Below are 27,947 nucleotides of genomic sequence, written 5' to 3'. Positions count from 1 at the left end.
GCTGGTAGGTTGGTTTGCTTAAAAAAAAGGGGAAATTTGGAATTTTCTGTTTGTAATAATAAGTTTAAGCTGTTCTGGAATTTTCTTTTTCTGCTCCATAATATACAAGAGTTAGCCTTCCATGTCAGTATATACAAATTCCAGAATATGGTTAAATCATAGCTCATTTAACCATTCTCTTATTGATCAGCATACAGGTTATGTTAATTATTTAGCTATTATAAGTAATTCTATGCTAAGTATTGTCCAGAACCAGAAAATTAATCCTTATTAAAATATATTAAATACGTTCACTTTTTATGTCATTTCTGTCTTGAGACAGTTTTAAGGGCAGGAACTGGGTGCTATTCATCTTAGTGTTCCAGGCGTTTCATGGAAAGCCTTACATATAGCAAGTAATCAATATGTATCGGATGGGTGAATGCGTATCTATAATGAGCCTTATTATTAAGGCTTCAAGGTGCACACGGAATAATGAAGAATGTTATACAAATGGAAGTTATATCCATTCGGAAGAGTTCATGAGGGGGAGAGCTGCTCTCTGTCTTCACAACACAGAGCATTCTTGGCAACTGCTCAAGGCAGAGCGGGAGAAAGGGTCTGGAGCTCATGTGCGAGGAGCTGTGTTGGTCAGCTGAAGCACATTTTGCAATTTTGGTGACTAGATAGATAAGAAGAAAAATGGGAAGAGAATTTGAACAAGGAAATCACAGAAGGAAAAAGACGTAGAGTCAGTAAACACAAGAGAAGATGATCAACCTTCATTAGTCAATGGGGCATGCGGGTTGAAGCCACAGTAAGATGCCATCGCACACCCTCAGATGAGCACCCGTTGACAATCTCAACAGTACCAAGAGGCATCAAGGGCAGAGCACAACTCCCACACCCTGCTGGACAGCAGCTGGGCAAAGTCCAAGATGAACACAGCCTTTAAGCTAACGCATTTACGTCATACCCAGAAACCTCACAAGTGCACACCACCTATAGGGGGCATCAATGTTCAGTCCGGTGCTCTAACTGTGAAAACTGTCAACAACTTACATGTTGGTCAAGAAGAGAAGGAATGAATAAATTATGTTCTAAGTGTCCATCAACAGATGAATGGATAAAGAAGACGTGGTATAGATATACAATGGAATACTACTCAGCCATAAGAAAGAACAAAATTTTGCCATTTGCAGCAATATGGATGGACTTGGAGGTCATTATACTAAGTGAAATAAGTCAGATAAAGACAAATACTGTATGATATAACTTATATGTGGAATCTAAAAAATATTAACAAAGAAACAAAACTGAGTTATTTGTAGTAAGGCGGATGGACTTAGAGTCTGTCATACAGAGTGAAGTACGTCAGAAAGAGAAAAACAAATACTGTATGCTAACACATATATATGGAATTAAAAAAAAACGGTTATGAAGAATCTAGGGGCAGGACAGGAATAAAGACGCAGATGTAGAGAATGGACTTGAGGACATGTGGAGGGGGAAGGGTAAGCTGGGATGAAGTGAAAGAATGGCATGGACTTATATACACTACCAAATGTAAAATAGATAGCTAGTGGAAAGCAGCCGCATAGCACAGGGAGATCAGCTCGGTGCTCTGTGACCACCTAGAGGGGTGGGATAGGGAGGGTGGGAGGGAGACGCAAGAGGGAGGGGATATGGGGATATATGTATACATATAGCTGATTCACTTTGTTATACAGCAGAAACTAACACACCAATGTAAAGCAACTATACTCCAATAAAGATGTTTAAAAAAAATATTAACAAACTAATGAATGTAACAAAAGAAAAGCAGACAGATATAGAGAACTAGTGGTTGCCAGTGAGGAGAGGGAAGGGAGGAGGGGCAGTATACGGGTAGGAGATTAAGAGGTGCAAAGCTATTAGGTATAAAATAAGCTACAAAGGATATACTGCACAGCACGGGTAATACAGCCAATATTTTACAATAACTATAAGTGGAGCATAACCTTTAAAGACTGTGAATCACTACAGTGTACAACTGTAGCTTATACAATATTGAACAGCAGCTACACTTGAATTCAAAAAATTATATTCTAGTATGAATAATAAACCGCGGTATCATACACTTATATATATTGTATATGTAATACTATACATAATGCGATGTATATTCTATGGATGTATAATTGCTGCATATGTAATATAATTATTAAAATGAGTGGAGATCCAGGATTATATGCATATAGATTTTAAAACATGCAAAATCATACTAGGTATTTCTTGTATACTAAAAACAAAGCATGGGGCTTTCCTGGTGGCGCAGTGGCTGAGACTCCACCTGCCGATGCAGGGTACACAGGCTCGTGCCCCGGTCCGGGAAGATCCCACATGCCGCGGAGCGGCTGGGCCCGTAAGCCATGGCCGCTGAGCCTGCGCGTCCGGAGCCTGTGCTCCGTGACGGGAGAGGCCACAACAGTGAGAGGCCCGCGTACCACAAAAAAAAGATAAAAAAATACATGAACACTCAATGGACAAAGGCAGGGAGAAGAGAAGAGAAGCCCAGATGTTTACTTGGCATGTGGAAGGGGAAGCAGCCCACAGCAGGGGAAGCTGTCTACTGGGCACGGGGTATGTCTGCCTGGAGGACTTCTGAAATTTTTTCTTTTTTGGTACGCGGGCCCCTCACTGCTGTGGCCTCTCCCGTTGCAGAGCACAGGCTCCGGACGCGCAGGCTCAGCGGCCATGGCTCACGGGCCCAGCCGCTCCGTGGCATGTGGGATCTTCCCGGACCGGGGCACGAACCCGTGTGCCCTGCATTGGCAGGCGGACTCTCAACCACTGCACCACCAGGGAAGACCCCCCGCTGCTACTCTTGATGGCGGAGTCCGAGGGAACTGGCGGAGTCCCCAAGGCCTGCTGCCAGGTGAGAGAGGGCAGCACGAGCCTGGAAAAGAGGCCCAAGGTTTTCACGCCAGAGCGGCCCTCGTGGTTCCACAGCTTGTCACCCTGCCACATCCAGAGAATCTGCTTCTTATCATTTAAGGGTTAATCATCATTGCTCACCTGAATTTATTTTGCTGATCACTGATACCATCCCTGAAGATTTTCCAGACAAAGCAGAACTAGACCATGGATTAGATGGAATAAAATCCTTTCCTGGACTCGGGAGTATGCCGTTTCTTATATTTATTCCTAAAAGGGAAGAAATGTTTTTCAAATGCAAAATTTATATTTAATCTTGCATCACATGTCAGAGATGAAACGAATGCAGAATCCAATCTGTCCAAGACTTCCCGTGTTTCAACAATCAAAGCAAAAACTGACCATGATGATGTCATCAGATAGGTGGCAGAGGAAAGATGCCATCTTCGGGGTGAGTGTGCTGTCTCACTGGTGGGTGGCCTGACAGACCTCAACTTCTACCAACAGATCTGTCCACGTCTGATGTCTTGACCACCTGGTGCAGTCCTGGGCTTCTGGGTCCCTTGGCCTTCCTACTCGTCCGCCTTCGCAGACCACTGCCTTTCTGTCAGCTGCCCAAGTTCTTCTCTTGTCCCTCCACACCCCCAAGCCCAGCTCTGCAGCCCTCTGCTCTCCTCTTTCCGAATTCTGAGATTCCATCCTCTCAACCTGACATGGACTATTGGAGGTGACTCTGGTCTGTACCAATGACCCTCACTGACTCCCTCACGCCCAAGGCTGCCTTGACCTCAACTGCAAGACAAACCACTCTCCCCCCCGGACCACCCACTTCCCACTCCTATCAGGCCTTGAAGGTAGCTTTCAGAACAGAAAAACTCAATTCATCCTTTACCCTTCTTCATCCCCTAGAGCCAGAAAGAAATAACTCTCTCTGCCTGTGCTCATTGCAGCTGGAGTCTTTGCCCGCCCCCATACCCTGTCATCTGGGAAGTGGCAGGCCAATCTCCTAAGGCCACAGTGCCAAGCCTGATGAGGTCTGGCAGGATTTAGGAGGCCTGTTCCCAGTCAAGAGTGGGGAACCAGTGCATCAGCAGGGCCTCCATTCCCCGCCCTAGGTCTCCACCCTGGGTCTGAGCACCACTGTCCCCACCTGGACAACAGCGACAGCTTGTGGGCCCCTCACCCATGCAGCACACAGATGTCAAAAAAAGCACGTCAGTCCACCAGCTACGACCCTTCAAGAGCTTCCAGTGGCTCATGAAATAAAATCCAAATTTCTTATAAGACACCCAAAGATGCCTCATGCGTCTTAACACCTCATCCTCTCTGACGGAGCTCGGGCCATATGCTGGCCTCTCACAAGCCAAGCCCTTTCCTGCCTGCAGGCCTCTGTACTGGCTGTTCCCTCTGCTCAGCATGTCTCTGTGCACGTGGAGTTCTTTCCCAATCGCTGGGGCCCAGGTCGGAGTCACTTGCTCAGAGAGGCCTTCCCCAACCACTCTGTCTGAAGTACTGCCTCTGCCCCCATTTCATCACCCTTAACGCCAGTTGTCACCATCTGTGGCTATGGTGTGTCCATTTATTTAGGGACTGTCTCCCACCACTAGAAAATACGAGGGTGAGGATACTGTCTACAGGCTGCTGGCTAAAGTCACTGCATAGCCTGTGATGTGAATGGAGGCCCTAGAGGTGGGCAGCCTAGTGGCCCCTCTTGGCTATTGTGTCCACCAGATTCTCAGTGCCCAGCACAGGACGCTGTGCAACACGGATTTACTGATGGAATGAATTTGTGAATGAACGGTTGGCTAACCCTGTACGCCTAGAACACGGAGAATGCGAAGAGAGGTCTGGGTCCCCTCCAACTACAATGTTTCACTTAACCCCTGTGGTACAGCCACATGGGTTGACTAAGCTCCCATCTGCTTTCCTGAGAAAACACACAGGGCTGGTAGTTTCTGGAGAGACCTTGGGCAAGCTGCCTGGTTCTTCCTGGTTACTCCTTCCCTGGGGACTGGACCCGGTTTCCTCTACCAAATTTCTTATCTTAGGCAACTACAGAAGATAAGAATGTGAAGCCTGGGAATTCCCTGATGGTCCAGTGGTTAGGACTCCGCACTTCCACTGGTCAGGGAACTAAGATCCCGCATGCCATGTGGCCAAAAAAACAAGAAGGAAAGAATGTGAAGCCTGGGAATTCCCTGATGGTCCAGTGGTTAGGACTCCGCACTTCCACTGGTCAGGGAACTAAGATCCCGCATGCCATGTGGCCAAAAAAACAAGAAGGAAAGAATGTGAAGCCTGGGCTTCAGCTAGTATTTCTATGGTGGTCCCACCAGTTCGGAAGAGAAGCCCCAAGCACTTGCAATGCAAAACAGGATCTTTGTGAACACGTGATTCCAGGGACACAATTTCTTATCCGCGATCAGAGCAGAGGCGGGAATGTTTATTACCAGGCAGGTACCGGGAGTGCTTCAGGTAGTGCTGCTTGGCCGCCGACCTCAAGGTGGGCGTGTCGCACCGGGGATAGGATGTCTGGGTTGGGGCACTATTTCCGGTGCCCACGGGCTCTGAGGGCTTCAGGTCCAGAACACTCTCAAATCTGAGTGGGGAGAAGATGGTTTTGGTCAGCACGAGCTGGGCGGCTCATCGGACGTAAAGATGACCTCACAGACCCCAGGTGCAGTCCGTGCACAGACAGGAGCCCACACTTGCCTGCACAGAGTCTCATCGCTCTGTCTCTTCTTGTTTTTCAAGTCAATCCTGGTGAACGATGGGCTGAAATCCGAGTCATCTAAGTCAGCCCAGCTATCAGGATCCTTTGCTAACCTGGAAACGAGACCCCACCTTCTCCTACTCTTTGGCTTGATCTCACCATTTTTGTGCTCCAGGCCAGTGAGAATTCTCTGTGTATACAAGGAGAGGGGGGGAAAAAAGCAATACTTGGCATTAACGGAGCTCACCCACGAGTAATCCCCATTCTGAACTTTCTCGGTTATGTAAAGGAGGGTTCTGGGGCGTCTCCTTCCCCAATATGCACTGTTTATTGGAAAGGACAACGGTGGAAAACACAGTCCTGGACCTGTGTCATTCATCCTGCACAGATTACATCAGTTTTCTTTCAATGGGGACGCTAAGCTGTGTAAGGTAAGGATTTAAAACAAGAAATTTAAGGTACTTCTTACGTATGAGGAAAGTGGCTGGATGCTCAAACAGGGCTCATCTCTGAAAGAGTTAGTGTGATTGACACTGTCCTAAAAAGAATGTAAGAGAATATAGCTAAAGTGTCAGTCACCTGCTCTGTTATAGAGAACGATGCAATTAATGCCTTCTCAGTAGACCTGGATCCAATTTAACTGCAGAATTAGCTACAGTAAGAAATTTCCAAACACCCACTGCTGCTGCAGGGGGGTGGGGGTAAAGTGGACAGTCTGGAGACACCATCCCTGAAACCTCAAGCTGCCCTAGTCGGGAACCAGCACTCACTGAGTGAATGCTAGTCGACAGATAAAGTATTATTTTTGCATAAAGGTGTTAGAAGATCAGGCTCTCAGACAGCACTGTAAGGCTAATGGAAACCAGACTCCCGTGTCAGATTCTTATCTTATTGACTAACACTCACTGTTTCCTTTGGAACAGCAAGAGGAAAAGAAAGAGCTGGGCTCCATCAACAGCCTGGCATTACCAGCATCGACTGATGGTATCAATAGGAATAATGATCTACAAATATTAGTAGGGCACTTGATGATTTTCAAAACACCTTCACAGGCAGCAGGACCTTTGAGCCCCGTGAACAGCCCTGTCTGGTGGGCAAGACAGGCATTAGGATCCTCCTTTTCCGGATTAGGACACTGAGTCCACAGGGATCGATAATAACAATGACTAGCGCTCTCTCATTATCCACCCCTGTTTCACAGATGAGGGAGCGAGGAGCACAGAGGCCAGGTACCCTGCACAGGGTCACAAAGCTATGAAACAGCAGAGCCGAGATGTGAGACCCTAGTGATCTGGGGCCGCGTCCAGCCTTTGGCCACCACCCCACGGCCAGGCCCCCAGGCACGGCACTGTAATTCACAGGCAGAGCCAGAACTTGAACTTAGACCTTTAACCCCAAAGCCAAGGCTCTTTTCACAAGTCCACGATATTGCAAAGACAGAGCTATGATAATTAGACCTTATCTGCTGAAAAAGAAAATATTTCACTCAGTAGGTAGGGTCAGAGGAGGGACGGGCCAGACACAGGGCTCTCGAGTGAATCTTCCTGCTTACTGCCTGGGGATGCTTGGCGTGGAGGGATGGCAAGAGCAAAGGGCTTGGCTTGTCCTCTGGGAGGTGATCCGTCCTGGAAGCCTCGGCTTTGTAGGGGTACGTGTGATGCTGAGGGGGCTGGCTGGCTTGATGCTGTCTCAAAGAAATGCGCGTGTGTGGCTTGGTTGGGGGCTGGGCAGGAGGGACCGGCTTTATGTGAGGCGGTGGGGCTGCCTTTTCCAGACCGTCCTTCTGTGGTCTTCCTGAATCTTGAAGGCTCTGCGTGGTGCTGCCCAGGGGGTGCCCAACCTGGAAGTAAGGATATCGCAGCGCCTGGAACGACACATAAGGCTGTTTTAGGAGAAGAATCTGGCCGGGAAGGTTGACACCATTCAGGGTTGCTGGCTAGATGTCACGAAACCGGTTTACTACAGTTGCTTAGCCCAAACCAACTGTAAAACAGCATCCTGAATCTGTAACACCCTTTGTGAATTTCCTTATCTAAAATAGTGTAAAATGTACGGACTGGATGCCACACTCAAATTACTTGGGTAAAGCACCCAGGTTCACTGCTATGCCCTTTGCTACTTCTGCCAGTATCCTGGCTTTGTAACTTATTTGCTGTGTGTCTTAAATATAATATTTCACCGTTCTAAGCCCATTTCTTCAGTCCATAGAAAGAAAAAAAATAAAATGGAGAGAGCCAAGTATAATGATCCAGGAGGACTCTGAAAAATCAAATATAAAATAAGCAGGTACAGATAAACAACAAGGATTTACTGTATAGGACAGGGAACTATCTCCAATATCTTGTAATAATCTGTCATGGAAAAGAAATGTATATAAAACTATCACTTTGCTGTACACCTGAAATTAACACAATATTGTAAATCAACTATACTTCAACTAAAAAAAGAATAAAATAAGCAGGTGCATCTGCTTTAACACCAGAAACGCCAAGAGTGTAATGCATGCTACAGTTAAACCTTGCCCATCAAGATAATCACGCTCTCTGGATCGCCGAGGGATAAATCTTAAAGTGCTGGGTTTGCAATTCTTTCTGAAATACCCCTAGTCTTTTTGAGTGGAAGTCATTGAATACAACATAACCTTTCTCGATGAATCTGGGACATAGCTATAAACACCTGTAATGATAATAAGTGTAGATACAGAGGCAAATAACATGGATACTCCCATAGTGGTCCTGGACCCTGATATCTAACTCGGAAAGTCTTCTCTGTAGTCCCAGGTATTTTTGCAACTCTCAACTGACTTGGGGGTATTTTTAGCTTTTCTGATACTATTCTTAAAAGTACACATTCCTCTCCTGGTTCCTGGGTTCCTTACAGAATCTTTTTCTTTTCATCTCTAAAAAACTTTTCATCATAAAAAACTGGGTTCATCAGAAAGCTTCCTTCCTGCCCTGAAACCATTTGTTTCTCCAACCTTCTTGAGCCATCCAGGGTCTTGGCTGTTTCTTCTTTGAGCCACTGGACAGCTGCTTTTCTCCCATTCCTTAATCCCCCCAGCCGTCAGCTCTCAGCTCTCACAAATTCTAACGTCATGTCGGCCCTGTCTTCAAGTGCCTCTGTCACTGTCGCTCAGCCAAATCACTGACTCTGATTAGAACTGGTCACCTTCTTGATTCTCTGAGCAGTGGGATTATCAATGAGACAAGCTGAGAAGGGGCCGGGTACAACTACCACAAAAAGAAGCTGGCAGGAGGCCTGGCGGGGTTTGAAGCCCATGGCACTACATGTCTCTTTTGGGTGCACTTTATAATCTAAGTCAAAGTGGCCTTGGGGGAGGGCGGATTGGGAAAACGGGAGGTATGGAATTGGGAAAACAGTAGATGTGTCATCCACGGACAGAACTGCCATTGATAGCACACAATCTGTACTAGTTACTGGTGGAGTTATTAAGGCAAATCACTTAAGCTTTCTTTTCTTTTTTTTGTTTTTGCAGATCACTTATACTTCCTGAGATTCAGTTTTCTCATTTATAGAATGAAAACAGTAACACCTACCTCATGGAGACTTCACAGCGTTAAAATCACATAAAAACATACTAAAGCATGTGCAAACTATAAAGGGCTATAAAATGCTAATTACATTTATTATCCTAGCGCTCTCTCTCCCTCTCTGTCATCTGTAAAACGAGTGATTTGGATCTTACAAGACATTTTCACTTTGAAACTGCCTTTCAACAACCAGTACTGCCTTATAAACAAACTGCTACATCATCTTAACTCATAGAGAATATATTTGAAAACATCTGCCAAAGACAGGTGGATATATGTTTATTTTCATTTTCACGTATACGGTGATATATGACGTGAATTGTATGGCAATTTTCAAAGCAACTATATTGTTTACACCTTAACTACTTTAGACACAGACAGTTTTAAACTATTTTAAGTTCTTATACCTTATATAGTTCACCATTAGTGGTATTCAATAACTAGTTTTCACACGTAATGCCTAATAAAATACTTCCCATGAGATTTATAGGAATTATTCACAGTTAGACATGAACTTCGAGAGGAACACATCCGGAGAAAATGGAAGGAAACCTGACTAGCTGTTGGCCGTTTCTTGGGATCCCACTGCAGCATGTCTCTCAGGAGATGAACTGCTTCGCTGCTGGCATTTGGAATCAGGGTCTTCAAGTTATTGGGCACACAGTGGGGCCAGCGGAAGTTCATGGCACTCGACAGTTGGTAGCCTTCAGGCCAGTCAGTCTGAAAGAAGGAAAAGGTAGAAAATCTTGCTCAGCCAGTCGCTGTGATCGGACTTTATAATCTGGCATGTATGACGTGTCACTGCCACGTCCATACTAACTATGGTGGTGGTGGCACTGTGGGTACTGAAATGCAGGAGGATGCTAACAGAGAGACACAAAGAACAGGAAGACTGGGGAACAGTGGGAAAGACACTGGATTTGCCACCAACTTTTTTTTTTTTTGGCTGAATCGCGTGGCTTGCAGGATCTTAGTTCCCTGACCAGGGATTGAACCTGGGCCACGGCAGTGAAAGCGCCAAGTCCTAACAACTGGACCGCCAGGGAACTCCCCATTCCAACTTATTTTATAACTTTAACACAAGACAGTTCACCTCTTGAGATCTGGGGGTTGAACCAAATTAGTATTTTCCCAATTGCGTTCCATGAGACATAGGTTTTAGAAACTGCTAATGAGATTTTTTTGGGGGAAAAAATAAAACAAAACACCTTGTTCTTGGTCAGATAAACTTGTGAAAGCCTCATATTACTATATCCCCATCTTGGTGAGTCAAAGTACAAATGCTTAGAAACCCAGCAGTCAGGAGAGCTATTAGTCTCAAGTCCTCCACTTTTTCATGCATCAGACCTACGGGGCACTCAGCGTGGGAGCGAATGACAGAAGATGCTGAGCAATCAGTCTTTAAGATCCCTGTTAGCTCCAACAAACTCCTGTTTTATAAGACACATTCTGATGTAATTGCTTTTTATTTTTTTAAAGTGAAGTGGCAGAATATATAGCTTGTATCATTCATTCACTTAGAATAGTTACCGAGGGCCTCCTATATACTTAATGTTGTTGGGTATCCAAAAAATAATCCAATATAAATCCTGTCCTTAAAGATATTGGAAATAAGACATTTATTTTAAAAGCACAGTAACACAAAATAAAAAGTAACAAAGGTCACAAGAGAAGTAGAGATACAGTCATCCAGAGGAGGGACAGATTCCAGCAGGAGAGTCTGGAAATCTTGAAGAGGTGGCACTAATGATTCCTTCAGATAATTTTTCTTTCTTTTTTTTTTTTTTGGTGGTACGCGGGCCTCTCACTGTTGTGGCCTCTCCCGTTGAGGAGCACAGGCTCCGGACGCACAGGCTCAGTGGCCATGGCTCACGGGTCCAGCCGCTCCGCAGCACTTGGGATCTTCCTGGACTGGGGCACGAACCCGTGTCCCCTGCATCGGCAGGCAGACTCTCAACCATTGCGCCACCAGGGAAGCCCCCTTCAGATAATTAAAAAAAAACTTTGAGGGTCTGGTTTGTACCAGCAATGGTGCTAGAATGTGTAAAATAAATGCAAAAAGAAACACGAGACAAATCCCTTCCCTGAGTGAGCTTATGGTCCAGGAAACAGATTATGTACACATGATATATTAATAACACAGAACACAGCTGAACATGAAGAGATTAGAGGAATAGGGAGGAGAAAGATTACGAGGGTCTTGGAAGAAGAGTGGGATTGGGGCACATGAGACATGCACTTGGCAGAAGCGGGAGATTCTAGAGCACAGAGCCAGGAGGGGTGCAAGTGGCGGATAAGGGATTAGTTAGGGGGCTGGGCAGTAGATATTTTTAGGAGGGGAGGACAGTACCAGAGCTGTTCTTTAGGGGAATAAGTCTGGCCACAGACTGGAAGAAACGCTGGAGGGAAAAGACTTGAAGGCAGAAAGACTGGGGAGATGCCCCCCTCCCCAGACACAGGCAGGGCTTCAGTCTGAGATACTGGCTGAAGATAGCAGGATCTATGGGCCAACTGCTTGGATAAAGGGAAAGGGGAGCAAGGAAGACAGGAAGAAGGTAAAACTGAAACTCAGCCTCAAGGCTAGGCTCTGGGATGTGATGGGACCACAGGCAGAAGTGGGGAATGAGCGAAGGAGGCTGGTTGGGGGCGAAACAAAAAGCAGTCTGGGGCTCCCCTCGTGGCCCAGTGGTTGAGAGTCCGCCTGCCGATGCAGGGGACGCGGGTTCGTGCCCCAGTCCGGGAGGATCCCGCATGCCGCGGAGCGTCTGGGCCCATGAGCCATGGCCGCTGAGCCTGCGCGTCCGGAGCCTGTGCTCCGCAACGGGAGAGGCCACAGCAGTGAGAGGCCCGCGTAAGCAGTCTGGGTCAGACGTGCCGAGTTGGAGGTAAGGGTGAGGGTGTCGGGGAAACTTCCCAGAGAAAGATGTAAATTTGTGACCAGAGTTATAAAGGAAAGGGGGAGGGCTACACATCACATTAGGAGACATCTGCACGGATAAGAGTTGTAGCCACGAGAACGCAGAAGCTCTGCAAGGGAGCGGAGAGGACGCGGGCAGAAAAGCAGAGGAAGCCAGGACGTCTTCCACTGCAGGGTAGGAGAAGGGCGTGGAGGACTACCCAGGGCGAGGAAGATCCAGAACGAGCCGGTGCTGCCCAGGGCGGGGGGGCAGGGAACACAGGAAGCTGCAGCTTTGTCCCACAGGCCTTTGTCCCACCTCATTACCTTTTTGGGTGTCCCCAGCACTTGGCAGATTTTGAAGATTGTGTCGATCTCACTGGCCCCGGGGAAGAGTGGCCGGAGGGTGTACACCTCTGCCATGATGCAGCCCACGGCCCAGATGTCGATGGGGGAGCTGTAGTTTGTGGACCGCAGGAGCACCTCCGGGGCCCGGTACCTGCAAGACCAAGGAGAAGCTAGTTCCACACCTGCCGGTCAGAAGCAAACTAAATACACAATCAGCTCCTCAGAGCGTTTCTGTATTTCTGTTTTCTGTCTAGTTCAGGGCGGTGCGTGGACTCATCAAGCAACAGCTGTAGCTGCGGTGTAAAGCTGGACTCCTCTGCTTCACAGGGTTTTCTGTGGAGCATTTCTTGACAGGCCTCTGCTCTATAGCATTTTCGAGAAATACAGACAGTGAGAGAGAACAGGAAAAGAGCGAGTGAGAGAGGAGGGAGAAGGAGCGAGAGACAATATAGAACTAGTGGTCTGTAGGCTCTTCTTGGTCATGGCCAACTGCTTAAATAAAATTCTTAGGGCCTGAAAGTTTTAATAACACCAACTGGCTGATTTTCAGACAGGTCTTTGGAGAATCTTTTACACAACTCTTTTAGGAAAAGGTCTTCTGGAAGCTCTATATACAGAATATTATTTAGATTATGGAAAAGCACAAGGGACTTCCTTATTAAAAATTTTTTTATTGAAGTATAGTTGATTTACAGTGTGTGTTAGTGTCTGTTGTACAGCAAAGTGATTCAGATACATATATTCTTTTTCAGATTCTTTTCCATTATAGTTTATTACAAGATATTGAATATAGTTCCCTGTTCCCTGTTGGACTTCCTTCTAAAATTGTTTACAACACAAGCTTTTCTTAAAAAAATTAATTTATTTATTTTTATTTTTGGTTGCGTTGGGTCTTTGTTACCACGCATGGGTTTTCTCTAGTTGCGGTGAGCAGGGGCTACTTTTTGCTGTGGTCCGTGGGCTTCTCACTGCGGTGGCTTCTCTTGTTGCGGAGCACGGGCTCTAGGTGTGCGGGCTTTAGTAGTTGTGGCTCAGGGCTCTAGAGCACAGGCTCAGTAATTGTGGCGCACGGGCTTAGTTGCTCCACAGCATGTGGGATTTTCCCGGATCAGGGCTCAAACCCGTGTCCCCTGCACTGGCAGGCAGATTCTTAACCACTGTGCCACCAGGGAAGCCCCTATAATACAAGCTTTTAGGCTTGTACAATGCCAACATTCCTACACATATGTGTTTCAAATGGTGTTCTTAGTGGAAAATTAGTATTTGTGACAATATTATCCTCAGTATAATCACATGGTCTTTAAATGGTCTTTAAAAATAAGAAATGCAGGGGGCTTCCCTGGTGTGCGTTCAAAAAAAAAAAAAAAAAAAAAAAAATGCAAACATTAATATTATCCTCAGTATAATGGTATATTTTTAAAGAATTGCAATTAAATCCTTTGAGGAAGATGGTACTCACCATCTGGTAGATACATAGTCTGTGTATGGAGGTCTTGATCGGATTTCTCGGGCCAATCCAAAGTCTGCAATTTTCACGAGTTCGGGTCCCATGCAGAGGAGGTTCTCCGGCTTTAAGTCCCGATGGAAGAAGCCTGCGGAGGTGGTGGAGAAGGAATTCAGAGGCAAGATCGTGTCTGCATTACTCTTTGTAGCTGTATTGCTCTTTTCATGACAGCGATAGTCTGGTGTGACCCTGAAGGCTCTGTACATTCATCCCAATGGTAATGCAGAGCCCTTTGGACCATTCATTTCCCCTTGACAAATGTCAAATCATTCAAAAGTTGATCTTCATAATTTTTTGCCAAGAGAGCAAAGTTCTTTTAAAATATCGAGACTCCATTATGGGCTGAGATAACTTGGCAAAAAGAAATTGTCACTCAAAGAAAAAAATATCATGCCTACCCTGCCCCAGTCAGCCAGAAAGAATTTGAGATTAAAACCATTTCAAAAGACAAGTCTTATGGCTACTGAGAGTTTACATCACAGCAAAAACACAGTCACATTTTTTGTTTAAGAAACAAGGGATTTATGAATATGACCTACTCGTATCTGAGATTCTGGTGTGTGTTGCAACAAATGTTTAAATGTCAGATACTGATTACTTTGCCCAGTAAAGAAGCACAGGGGTACATCTGTAATTCACATTGTGAAAGGCAGAGATAACTCATGGAATGGGAAGCCTGTCTCAGCTACCGCAGGGCTTTGGGGGCACATGTAGGAGAGACTCAAACACCCACCGATCAGCATCACATGCCTCTGAAGACCCCAAACCTTCCTCCTGCAGAGAGTACCACTGACAGACATCATTCTCCCTGAGTCTAAGTCTCAATGGGTCATCAAATCCGGACATACAACTGTGTCAGTGCTGCTGATGGGGTTACTGGTTACCTGCCACCATTACCAATGTTGTGAAGCTGGATTCTAAGGAGCGCATTTACGGGAGGAAGGAAGAGCTATCACTGAAGACGTCGGCTATTCCTCACCCACCTCTGTGCCGATGTGCTCAAGTCTGCATCTCTAACGTGCCTGCTAAATCCTCTCCAGACCTGTGTCTCTGATGGGACAGCAGCTGATGTCACTGTCACCCTTGCATTGACCTGTCCCAAACCACTCTTCTCCTCTCCCAAATTATCTCTCCTTCTTGAACGTTTGATATGACATCCAGGTAGCTTGTAGTTATGCTGGATCCATCCGTCCCCAGACAGTAATGGAGCTGTGTCACATTTTCCATCAAAATACCTCCTATCTGTCCTTTCTGCCCTTTCTCTGACTTAAAAATGCAAGCAGTTATGAGAATGGGATCTTTTGCCAGTGCATCCAGCAAGGCTCCTGTGGTCCCTAAAACATATGACCTGCGAGACCGATGGTCTCCCTTCCTAAACACTCAGAGCATCAAAAGCATGAAAAAAAGAGACGGCAGACATCATTTTCTTACCGAACAGAAGGGAAAAGTGAGTCATGGGGGCAGCGGGGGATGAATTAGTCACAACCCTACCAAGAGGTGTGTCACAGCTCTTGCCCTATCCGGCTCTGTTCTGTCCCTGTCGATCCAGACAGCCAAATCTTGACTTGTGGTGCTGGGCCTCTCAAGTCCACATTCACCCTGTCTCTCCTCTTAGACTCCCTTTTTCTCCTCTAGTTGGGCTACACTGTTGCTTCCAAACTTAAGTGGCATTTCTCTGATAATGAAATGTCCTCCACCCCCAGGCCCCACTGCAACTCCCCCTGCCACCATCTATATAACACCCACTCAACAAACCTGCATCTTCTCCCTGTTCAGTTCATCCTATCACATCAACTATACTCAGATACGAGCATCATTCTTGGACTCCAGACCTTGGGCCTTGCTTCCACCCAGGTCACGCTCCAGTACACACTGACCACCTCCTCCCATCGGTCAAGCTTTATCCTTTCCCTGCTAACTCATCTTTAATCCTACTTCCACAGAGAACATGGGCACTAATGAAATGAGGAGAGAGAAGACTCTGGTTCCCCATTTATCCCTCTAACCAGCTTTCCTTTCTATGGATCATACTTCAGGCCCAAAATAAACTATCAGAGGGAAGATGGCTAGGAAAAAAAGTTGAACTGCAAACAGACTCCTTAAAAGTGACTGATGAAAACTGTATTTGTCAGCTGACATATGTCACCTGTTATACTGTATTCGAGGATAAGCCTTTATAACTAGGAAGCATTTGTGAATATGTCTGTAGAATATCTGGCCCTCTGTTCTTTTCATTACTAATAGCAATAATTATTATCAGCCTTATACCCATGAGTTCTATTCCTTGGTAATTTAAGGTATAAGACCCTCTTGTCATGTACCTTTACTTTTCATCTCTACTCTAACAAAGCATCACGATTTTATCACTATGAGAGGAAACGCTGCATAGTGGTTAAGTGTGTAGACCGATCAGGTTGCCTGATTTCAAATCTGGCTGGAAAATCACTTAACCTCTCTGTGCTTCACTTTCCTCCTCTGTAAAATGGGGAAATAACGGCATCTACCTCATGGGGTTGTTTTGCAGCATTCAGCGTGTTAATATTTGTAGAGCTTTCAGTGCAGCGCTTGGCACATCTGCACCTTGCAAGAGCTTGTCTCTGTTAGTAGTACGAATCCTCTCATTTTGTCTTCCCCACAACCTGGCAAGGGGGACAGGCAGACACGGCTCCATTTGTTGCAGATAAGAATGAAGGCTCGCGAGTCACTAAGTTCTGATCTGACTCCTGGCTGGGCACGTGTTCTGCTGATGTGTGCACTCAGGCTTGTAACAATGAGCCCACGTCACCCTCTGAGCTTCTGATTCACAGTGGAAACCCTTATTGCTGGGTTATTCAGAGATCAGGCAACAGCAAAGTGCTGTTAACACAGAATCTTCCTGTTCGAAACTGTTTGGCTTTCAGAACACAGGAACAGACCTCCAATTTAATTTCAGGGTACCCCATGCCAGTCGAATAACAGAGGGATTTTCTCTTTCATCCTGGCAGAAAATGCGTTGTGCTTCCTTTTTTTTATTAACAACCCTTGAGCAAGAAAAACGTCAAGCCACAAAGAAGGCTTTCTCCCCTCCACATTCTGTTCATGAGGAATCTGATAGGAATATATGGAAATAACCAGAGAACACTTAAACATTATGAATTTCTGTAGCACACCTTCCTGCTAGGGAAGTTGTAATTTCACAGATATTACTGAATTTAAACCCACAGTGCTTTTATCAAGAAGGCCAGGAGGACAGCAACACATAGAAAGGCCAAGGGCTGACTCAAGGTCACGCACAGCAAGACAGTGGTGAAACATGGTAGCAGAGAACCACCTCTTGGGGCCAAACATTGTCCTTTAAGCTACCTAAGGCATTCTGGATTTCCCGCATGGATATTTGTAAGGGCAGGGCAAGGATGAAACACGGTTTGCATTAATTATTTAATTCCTGCAAAGTATATCTGCTTTGGCATTGCTCGATCAGCGCCAAGTGGAGCTGAGTTTTCATTCCCCGTGGGGGGGACGTAGTCACTGACACGAACCATGGCCATGGCAACCACCTGTAGCTCTGTTCTCTGCTCCCAAAGGAGTCCGCTCCCAGGGACAGAATGTACCTTCTCACAGTGAGAACCAGACAACAGGGAAGAGCCTGAAACTCACAAGACAAATCTGCAAAGTGCTTTTGATTATTTTTTTTCCGTGACTGGAGGAAAAGGACAACATAAAGCTCCAAAGTTAAGTCAACACCGTATGAAAACCATTCAAAAGTTTTCAAAAATCATTTATCAATGAAAATGAGATAGAACCTGCAAAATGAATATCCATCCCACCTCCAACTACTATCACCACTTTCTTCACTTCTTGTTCTCTGTTCTCTGTGAGGAGAGACAGGTTTTTCTAGAGAAGTGTAGCAAATGGGCACAGATACGGGAGCTAATCTCCGCTCTACCGCTTTAACGCAGTGGGGCGTTTGGCAGGTCTTTAAACCTCTCTGAACCTCAGTTTCCTCTCCTTTGAAAGGAATAAATACCATCTGTCCTCTCTACCTGAGAAACTGGCAAGGAAACAAATAAGGTAACGGATGAAATGATATTAAGCTCAGACTAGGACTGGCACTTAGCTGGGGGAGAGTGTCCACAAGAATCTTAGGGAGAGGCATGGTGCTGGGGTTAGAAAAGCAAAGGAGGTCTGACCGTCCTAAACTGAGCTTTCCCTTCCGCCATTTCTGAACACAATCGGAGTACGTAAGGTGTGCAAGGAAGACTGACAGTGCAGAGTTTCAAAGAGGTGTTTTGACACAATAATTTAGGGATGCTGAATTACTGAATACGAATATGTACTGTGTGTGTGTGCATACATGTGCATTTGTGGGTATTGGGGGAGAGTGTATGTGTAGGTGTACACGCAGATGTGTGCGTGTGTATGCACAAGTATGGGTGCGTGTGTGTGTGTGCACATCTGTGTTGATTTGATGGGATTTGGTAGAGACCTGGATAAAAGGATACAAGTTCTTTCTGGCAACAACTATCTGAGTCTCACAAAAAGCAACAAAAAGGAAAGGAAGAGAAAGCCAACACATATCAACTTTCTTATAGAGATCCACCATGCCGTTCCCAGTACTGAGCAAAGAGCCCCAGTAACTGAGACACTATGACGGGTCCCTATGTGAAAACTTCTGGTTGACCTTTCTCTTTGGAGAATCCCTTTGATTTCTCACCATTTCTTTTTCCTGGGCTCTCAAATCTAGTAAGTGCCCCTTCTCCTCCTACTTGTCCCTAAAGACACCATACCAGAAGTTTTCGGTATTTTGCAAACTCATACCATCCCTTGGGAAATTCTTGTGGCAAAAGTGCTCCTTCTACCCGTGTCAGTGGAATCAGAGATACCTTTTACTGAAAACTTTTTACTAGAATTGGTTCATGGGCTTGCATATCACTCTCGAATTATTCAGCACATGCCCGCAGCTTCCAAGAACTTGTACAGACAGCCTCTGTTTGGCCTCTAAATGTGATGGCTGCTTAGGGGTCGCAGAGCAGGCTGGGAAGGGTCCCAGACGTACCATGAGGCACAATGTCTTTTCCCCTCACTGCCAATTTGCGTCAAATCTGAACTGACTGTATCATCAAAGGGCTTCCGCCCAGTTTCCTTATTGGGTAATGAAACTCATTTGTTGGTGCAGTATTTGCAATGGCAATGATACCCTTAGACTGGGAGGGAACAGATTTCTGTCTGTGCAAGATCAGCTTGCCATCTGTCTGTATGTCAAAGCACCCTCAAATGGCCTTCTGAGGGACTCCTGGCTCCCCTGGTAGACACGTCCATCCCGAGGCTCTGCGTTCATGAGAACATATCGACCCAACCCAAGTTGGGTCTGTGGCCAGTTAGTAACCCAAACTAGTAATGCCTCGGGACTTGCTGGAAATATAACCTCAAATGCATTGCTACTCAATACTGTTCAAAAGTTCAGCTAAGAACAATAGTGATGGAGGATTTCCTGAAGGGTATATGACCATCCATACCTCTGGATGCCTTAAATCTCTCCCTGGACTCACCAGACCATCCCCAGAGTGAATCACACTGGGCCCCAGTAGGACCATTTTCTCTGATCAGGTGATGTAACTGGCCTATATCGAGGAAGATGACCTGAAACTGTCCCATGTAACTTGTCACTGTGTTTACCATAAAGTCATGTTACATAAGGATCCATGACAGAAACCTCTCTGGTATCAGTACCAAGAAAAGTTCTGCTTCTCTTGGGCAACTGAACTGTTTTTACCTTGGAGGAACCATGTAGGTTGTAATTGGTCGTGTTTCACATTCTGCATTGTCTGACAGCAAACTCAGGCTCACATCTGTAGCCTGCCTCTTCTACTTAAGTAAAACTTGCTGACATGCATTTTGTCGATTAACCTCACCCCGGCTATGTCCGTGCCTTGTTTTGCCTTTTTCTTTGCTTATTTTAAGTGTATTTTATTTTCCTGGATTGCATAGATCTTGTTAGACCACTTTGCACCCTTCTGAACAAGCTGAAATTGAGATACATTAAAAAGATGAAAAGCCACAGCAAAGCAGTGTTAGTTAGTAGGTTAAACATCATATGTGAAGCTTCTATGAATTCTAATAGTAGGTTCCTGATTAATACACCAGTTAATGATCAGGAATAACTCTTAGATCTGTAACTAACAAGCTTAATGTTAAAGCCTAACGAATAAGAACACACAGACATGATAAATAATGAGGGAAATTCAGAAATCAAGCTACAGAAGATAACATATTCCAAAATCCATTGTCAGCCTCTCAACTCTTCAATTTTTTCTGAGAGTCAATTACAAAAGACACTGATGCTTCCTACATCTTCTACCTGATGACAGCATTTCACTGCTATTCCAAAGCACAATACTGCAAATCACCTACCGTGTTTGTGAATAAATGCAAGTCCTTGCAATATCTGATACATGATATTTCTTATAGCAGATTCAGGAAACAACTTATTTCTGTATAGGGCAGAGGAAAAAAAGTTATAAGTCTAGATTTATGAAATTTGTTAATGAAAACAAAGCCCCTGTTTTCATGTTCTTTTGGTTATACAGTAAGAATTTAAGAAAACACTTGCTGACATGCTAATTTGACTAGATCCTCTGATGATAAAGATCAAAGAAAAACAACTGCTTATCCATGTAAGAGAGCATACCTTATAAGCACCAAATCAGTTATGTTACAAAAAAGAAACGATCAAACATTTAATAACAAACAAACAAACAAATTCCCTCCAGTGTATCATATAAAAGTCTCCTCTCTCCATAATATAATTAAAGCTTAAAATTTTTTGATGGGGAAAATCTGAGGTCTTTCAGATGAAGGGCTTATGAGATGCGGTGGATAGTGACATTTTCCCTGGCTGGGCAAACCACACAGCTTCTCTGCTGTTATTGACAATGGAAACGATATTTGTTCACTGAAATCACCCAGAAGGATGCTCAGAATGGCATTCAACTGCCACCAGGAAAATGTGCCCAAGAGGTTCTACATGGTTTACTTGTCAAGTCCAAAATGACCATCAGAGGTTAGTTTTTTAAATTAGTTTCTTTGTCTTCCCAGCATGCGAGCCCTGTGCACCGTAGTAAGAAAGGCACTGAAAGGAACCTGGAAGTTCCGATGGATGGCTCAGAATGAATGAAGCTGCTACAGCCCTCACTTGTGGTCACTCTGCCCATACAGTCCTGTTGGGAAGGAGAGCTGCAGAGTATCCGTTAAATCTCTGAGCCTGTTAGGGTGAATAACCCATTAAGACATTCAAGACGGCTGCACTGAAAGCAGCTTCTCTGCCGTTATCACAGGGCCTCCAAAGCAGGAATGCAGATGGGGCCCCTCGTCTCATGGGCAGCTTTAAACAGCCAAGGCCAAGCAGCATGACCACAGTAAACAAAAGCAGAAAGAAAACACATCCACTTTGCAACATTTATTTCTAAGACCATGATGACCACACTGTACCTTTCTTTAATGAGCTGGTAAAGATTTTCCTTCATGTACTCAAAGATAAAATAAAGATGATCATTTTCCCTGATAACTTCTTTTAATTTTACTACATTGGCATGGTTGAGCTTCTTTAAAGACTGAAAGGCGAAGAAGAAAAACAAAAAATTAGAGCAAGTCTGTTGCTGAAAAAAGTAATTCCACATATACTTAGGGAGAAACACCTAATTCCAGAACCACAGAGTGCCACAATTCATTTGTTATTGACAATGTGTTAATAAATGGTATTTCTCTGAAGTTGGTATTAACTTTATGTAGAAAAACTATGTCAATTAACTGACTAGGAGGTAAGAACTTGACCATAACTGGAACTCCTGGCTGCCCCCAGGACCAGGCAGTGGGCCAGGGCTATTTTAGGTGCACTCCCTCCAGGTGATGGAATTCACGCCATGAAAGTGGCCAGAGGGAAATCCATTGAGGCTCTGATTGATCTGATACTGAAGAGGCAGCTGCTGGGAGCTGAGATCACCAGGCAGCAGTCTGCAGACACTCCGAACAGGAAATTGCTCAGACAGAGGCTGGCAGCCTGATTCTCCCAACTTTCTTCTGACACGTGTGTGTCCGTGGGACGTATAGCGCTCCTTACAAGGTGAGTATTAAAGGAGGAGAAGAAGGAGGGGAGAAGGAGGAGAAATCTCATTGGAAAGACCCTGAGGTGAGATGGGAGAGACACCTCTGCTTCCGAGAACAGCAAAGGTAAAAAAGTAAAGCGGGGGATGAGGAACAGAGGGTGGCTCAGAAAATGGTAAGTGACCCTCTGATTATTCCCCATGTGCATGTGTGGTTTTCCTCCTCCTGGAACATACACGTGAGCGCAGCCACGCGCAAGCTATTTTCTGTTGGCATCACTAGCTCTGTCCACGGTGAACAAATACACTTTCATATTGGTGAGCAGTAATCCAGTTCATGTGTGACAGCCGGACACCCAACTGTGGGTTTTGCTCACCAGGTGATCAGAATCTGATAGACCGTCTCCTTCAAGAATGCCTCAAGGGGTCACCGTGGCAGGGGGTTGAGGCCTTTCATTCAAAAAGCCTCTTCCTGGGGCTTCCCTGGTGGCACAGTGGTTGAGAGTCCGCCTGCTGATGCAGGGGACGCGGGTTCGTGCCCCGGTCCGGGAAGATCCCACATGCCACGGAGGGACTGGGCCTGTGAGCCATGGCCGCTGAGCCTGCACATCAGGAGCCTGTGCTCCGCAACGGGAGAGGCCACAACAATGAGAGGCCCGCGTACAGCAAAAAAAAAAAAAAAAAACAAAAAGCCTCTTCCTCATAGAGACGTGAGTCCGATAATAATAAATTGTAAAGCCCTCTTTATCTCTGCATTTCCTTCAAAGGAACATTCCTTCTATAAAACAAACAGAATGTCTGAAGATGAAAGTGTTAACATGAGTGTCCAAATCTGGAAGGACACTCAGTGACGACGCACCCAAGGGATCAGAGCTGGGGAACGTGCAATATGACCGAGTTACTTCAAGCAGCTGGGAAGAGGGAGGAAATATGGCCAGTGAATGAGAACAAAATAAGACTCTTCTGGAACCTCTTCCCTGAAAGACAAGCTTTTGCCAAGCGCCTCTCTGGCAGGAAATATTCAGCTGTTTTGGCCAAATGGCCAAATCCTTCCAGAATGACCCAACAGGCTGATTACTTTTTCTAGCTGGGTTGGATTTCTGGTTCTCCATGAGTAGCAAGCATTGCCTAACTTGTAAGCATTCACCAGACTCTCATGGACTGCAGGCGTCTTTCCTGCTTGTTTGCTTAAAATGCACCACCGGCAGTGGCTGAGGTGTCCAGTGGCTGAGCAGCAGAATGAACAGGGCAGATTCATTCAGAGGAAAATGAAGTCGTTTTCAAAGCTTTGCAAGAAGAGAATTCTAGGCAAGGAGTAGGATACCGTCTGCCGCAAGTGTGTGTTGAGCGTGAATTACTGGCCCAAGTCTAACGGTGGCTCCAGCTCTCGTTTCTCAGTGAGGCTCAGGGGCAAGTTAAAGTCTATATCAGTTTAATAGAAAAAGAATTAATTTAAAACATGAATTAATTTTGTGGAGAACTTCATGTGATTCATTTTCAAGAGGTATATTTCCAGAAAGAAGGCATCTTGTGTTGGCTTGGGAAAGGCTTCCAAAAAGATGTAGAGGCAGGACAGTCGTATGGGGCAGAGAGGGAGCATATCAGGGGGATGCTTCAAGGAGGCGTAATCTGCAAGCTCTGAGTGGTCGGTGAGAGTCTCATACACGAGACTTGAAGGAAGAATCAGGCTTGGACAAACTCGGTGGGAGGGCAAGGGCACGTCAGAGGGGAGCCCCTCAGAGATTGGGTGTGGGAGCAAGTGGCCACCCAGTGTCGGAGGGATGAGAACTGCCTGGATGCCAGGTGGATGCCCACTGAAGTCTTCTGACAGACCCTGAGCTTGAGACCAAGCTTTGCCGCCTAGAGCTGTGTTTCCCTCCAGCAAATTACGGAATCTCTGGGCCTCAGCTGTGCCCATCGGGAAATTCAAGATACTAAGCCTTTCCTCATCAGGTGGTTGTGGGGATGAAATAAGACAGAGCACGTAAGGTGCTGCCTGGCCCATAACAGCTGCTCAGTAAATGGTAGATTGTGTGTGAGTGAACAGCTGAGTGCTAGGGAGATGAGAGGTGTGGAGAGTGGGGAGCACAGGCCACTGCAATGAGCTATGGTTTCTGAGTGCAGGGGTAGATGATAATTAACACAAGAGGGAGAAAATATAAGCACTGAGGGAGGCAGACGTTCTAGAAAATTCAGACGCTGGTGTCCACTAAGCAGTTGGATATATGGGACTGAAGCAGGGGTCAGCAAACTCTTCTGTCAAGGGACAGAGAGTAAATATTTGGGGCTTTCTAGGTCATATGGTCCCTGCTGCAACTACTTAACTTTGTCAGTGTAGTGTGAAATCAGCCACAGATAATATATAAACAAATGGACATGGCTGCGTTCCAACATTTTTTTTTCTTTTCTTTTTTTTTACAAAAACAGGCAGTGGGCTATTTACTGACCCCTGGTCTAAATGCATAAGAAAGATAAAAGATGTGCTGGGGCTGCTGAAGCAAGGGGAAATGAATAAAATCACCCAGGAGGAGAAGCCAGAGCAAAGGAGAAAATTGCTGAGAAGAGAATGTGAGGAATTATCCATACTTAAAGGGTGAAATCATAGAACCACTGGTGAAAGGCAAGAAGAGGTAGAAGAGGTGGGTCAAAGCAGAGTCACAGAGACCTGGGAAAGGAGAGGAGGAAGTGGTCCACAGACAAGAAAATGTCTGACAAAATGATCCTGGACTTTTTTTTTTAATCTTTTGGCCACGCCGCACAGCATGTGGGATCTTATTTCTCTGACTAGGGATCGAACCCGCGCCCCCTGTGTTGGCAGCGCAGAGTCTTAACCACTGGACCTCCAGGGAAGTCCCAATGATCCTGGACTTGACAGCGGGTGGCTTTTAGGAGAGCAACTTCCGTAGAGTTGCAGAGGTGAATGCCTGATTCAGTTAGGTGGAAAGTCAGTGGTGGGGGGAAGTGACAGCGGAGGGGGAGCTCTGGAAGGTAAGGTCAGGAAGCGGAAGGGGTGGGAGCTCCAGGGGAGGGAGGGCTGAGCCTGGTTAGACAGAACGGTGGGCACATTGATAGACTGAAGACAAGGAGCCAGTGGAAAGGAGTTTAAAGATATGGGAAGGTTTATAATAGCCAAAGGTGTCCCAGTGTCCATCGATGGATGAATGGATAAACAATATATAGTAGATCCATACAATGGAATGTTAATCAGCCTTAAAAAGGAAGGAAATCCTGACACATGGGTGAATTTAGAAGACATTCTGCTAAGTGAATTAAGCCAGTCACAAAAATGACAAATACTGTATGATTGCGCTTATATGAGGTACCTAGTGTAGTCGACAGATAGAATGTAGAATGGTGCTGTCCAGGGGCTGGGAGGAGGGATTCATGGGGAATTATTGTTTAATGGACATAGAGTTTCAGTTTTGCAAGATAAAAAGAGTCCTGGAGATGGGCCATTCTGATGGGTGTACAACATTATGTATGTACTTAATACCACTGAACCGTACCATTTTTAAGTCAAATACGCAATTCTATATCTATTTTGAGTCCTTTGGGTTCTAGCACGGGACACCTTTATCGCTGTTCTAACAATCTGGACTATTTCTCTGATTATCTACCTGGCAACCTGCCACTTTCCTTTGAGTTGTTGTTAACCTTAATGCATAGGCATTGTTTGCAGAAAATGTGCAAAGGAGGCTTCTCCAGAGATGGCTACAAAGTGTCATTGTTACATACGTTCAGCTTCTGGATGGTATGACAGATTTTCTAATGTTGTCCAGTTTGCTATGTAAACAAAATTTGCAAAGCTTTAAAAAAATGGTCAAAAGGTAAGTACTATGTATATTTCATCACCATTTGAAAGAAAAGAGACACTAGTGAGAAACTAGTGAAAGTTGAATAAATCTGTGGTTTAGTTAACAGCACTATTACCAAGGTTTAAAAAGAAGTACAGGCACACACACCAAAAAACTAAAAAAAAAAAGTGCACACACATAAATAGCACAGCAATCTTCTCCTCTCAGCTGTCAGCTGCGTTATCATCTGCGTCCTTTTTCAACATCAGTGAAACAATTCAAACTGTATCAACTATAAATCTATGCGTGTATAAAGCTATTTTCATCAACCATACCATAAATTATCCCTTTGTGTATTAATAAATACCTTGACCTCCCGAAGGTTCATGCATTCCTCCCAGGAATAAAACTTTCTTTTCATTCTAAAAGAGAAGAAAGAAACAAATAGCACGTTTATTCCCAGTAACTGGCTATGCTTTATCTTAAAAAAAAAAGTTTTCGTTCTGAACCTAATGAACAGTGCTTAAAGTGGGTTCCAATTTCTACCAGATACTATACTATTCAAGACGGCATTTTATTTAAAAACCTGGCAGTGCAATCAATCCTCCAGCACAAAATTTCCCAGCAGAGTTAGCACGAGGGCATTGCAAAGAGGCCTGGACTGCTGTCTTGCTCTGTCACTAATTAGCTAACCCTGCCCTGGAGGAAAAACGCCCAGGCTTATTTTATCTAGACCAGAGCTGTCCAATCGAACTTTCTGTATTGGTGGAAATGTCCTGTACTGTCCAGTATGGTAGCCACTAGACACAGGTGACTACTGAGTACCTGGCGTGAGGCTAGGGCAACACAGAAACTGAATTGTTAATTTAAATTTAAATTTAAATGATATATGATTACTTGCCACCATGTTGGACGGCACAGGGATGGACACTCCGGTACAGGGGGTGGCAAACTATGGCCCACGGGCCAATTCCACCCGACCATCTGATTTTATACAGCCCATGGGACAAGAATGGCATTTATACTTTTAAATGGTTGGGAAAAACAAAGCAAAAGAAAAATAATAATTTGTGACATGTGAAAATGATCTGAAATTCCAGTTTCAGTTTCCATAAATGAAGTTTTGCTGGAACACAATCACACTCATTTGCTTGCATATGATACATGGCTGCTTTCCCACTACAACAGCAGAGCTGGGTTATGACAGAGACCACATGGCCTGCAAAGCCTAAAACATTTACTGTCTGGCCCTTTGCAGGAAAAGTGTGCCAACCCCTGGTCCAGAGCCTGAGGGGAGAGACAGACAGCCTGGTGAACTGGCCAGAAATCTAAGGGTTCTCTCTTTCATGGCCCTTCAACCACATCGTCTCATTTGAATCTTACAGCAGTACCATGAGACAGATGGGATGGGTGGAAACTAAGAAACAGAGAAGTTATGCCATTTCACCAGGGTCTCAGTGCTGGCTAATAACAGATCAACTCTCATCTCTCCCCCTCACTCTGAGAGTCTGTCCCAATGTCACACTGTCTCCCAGCTGAGTGACCATTTCCTTTATTCATGCCCCAGATATATTTTAGCCCCTGCTACACGTGGCAGAGGCCCAGGCACTGGGGATACAATGATGGGCAAGACGTTGCTCATGGAACCGACCTTGGAGCAGGAAGGCAGGTCATCCATCGACTTCTGTGCTGAGTGCCACGAAGGGAAGGGACAGGGCACCGTGAAAGTGGACCCCAACGTGACCTAATCTTGTCTAGGGTATCAGGAAACAGCCTTCCAATGAAGTGGTATTTCAACCAAGACCTGAAGGACCAGGAGAATTTGGTCTGGTCGGAGGCGTGGGGTAGTGAGTAGCATGGGAAGACAGAGGGCAGAAAGGTATCTGGTGAGTTCAAGAAGCCAAAAGGCCAGTGTGGCCAGGACAAAGCAGGCAAGGGAGTAGTGGGAGGAAATGCAGCCAGAGAAGACAGGCAGGGGCCGAGTGAAACAGCAAGTTGTAAAATTGGGGGCTTGACCCAAAAACTGATAGGAAGACATTAAAAGCTCTTCCTTTGGGATCCCTGAAAGCAGAGCCTGAGGCAAGGACTTGGCTGCAGGGAGTTGATTTGGGAGGTGATTCCAGGAACCCAGGGCAAGGAGCAGGGAACCTGAGAACAGAGAGGGGGGA

At 45.4% G+C, this 27,947-nt stretch overlaps 1 protein-coding gene across 2 annotated transcripts in view; it reads right to left on the bottom strand.

Moving 5' to 3' along the window:
- Nucleotides 1-27,947, bottom strand: part of CILK1 (ciliogenesis associated kinase 1) — a 52,598-nt gene that overhangs the window by 4,885 nt on the left and 19,766 nt on the right. For both annotated transcript variants that reach the window (XM_024755852.1, XM_024755851.1), the window contains exons 3-12: nucleotides 26,147-26,201; nucleotides 21,375-21,496; nucleotides 20,298-20,377; nucleotides 13,863-13,995; nucleotides 12,383-12,554; nucleotides 9,712-9,879; nucleotides 7,161-7,472; nucleotides 5,608-5,798; nucleotides 5,346-5,494; nucleotides 3,037-3,165 (exon numbers count right to left, since the gene is read on the bottom strand). In XM_024755852.1, the coding sequence (XP_024611620.1) occupies nucleotides 3,037-3,165; nucleotides 5,346-5,494; nucleotides 5,608-5,798; nucleotides 7,161-7,472; nucleotides 9,712-9,879; nucleotides 12,383-12,554; nucleotides 13,863-13,995; nucleotides 20,298-20,377; nucleotides 21,375-21,496; nucleotides 26,147-26,201 (1,511 nt within the window). The remainder of the gene's footprint in view (nucleotides 1-3,036; nucleotides 3,166-5,345; nucleotides 5,495-5,607; nucleotides 5,799-7,160; nucleotides 7,473-9,711; nucleotides 9,880-12,382; nucleotides 12,555-13,862; nucleotides 13,996-20,297; nucleotides 20,378-21,374; nucleotides 21,497-26,146; nucleotides 26,202-27,947) is intronic.

The sequence above is a fragment of the Neophocaena asiaeorientalis genome, unplaced genomic scaffold, assembly GCF_003031525.2.
Source record: "Neophocaena asiaeorientalis asiaeorientalis breed wild unplaced genomic scaffold, Neophocaena_asiaeorientalis_V1.1 scaffold962, whole genome shotgun sequence".
In the NCBI taxonomy this organism is placed as follows: Eukaryota; Metazoa; Chordata; class Mammalia; order Artiodactyla; family Phocoenidae; genus Neophocaena; species Neophocaena asiaeorientalis.
Note: the sequence above shows the minus strand (reverse complement) of the source record. Positions and strands in the feature narration are given on the sequence as shown.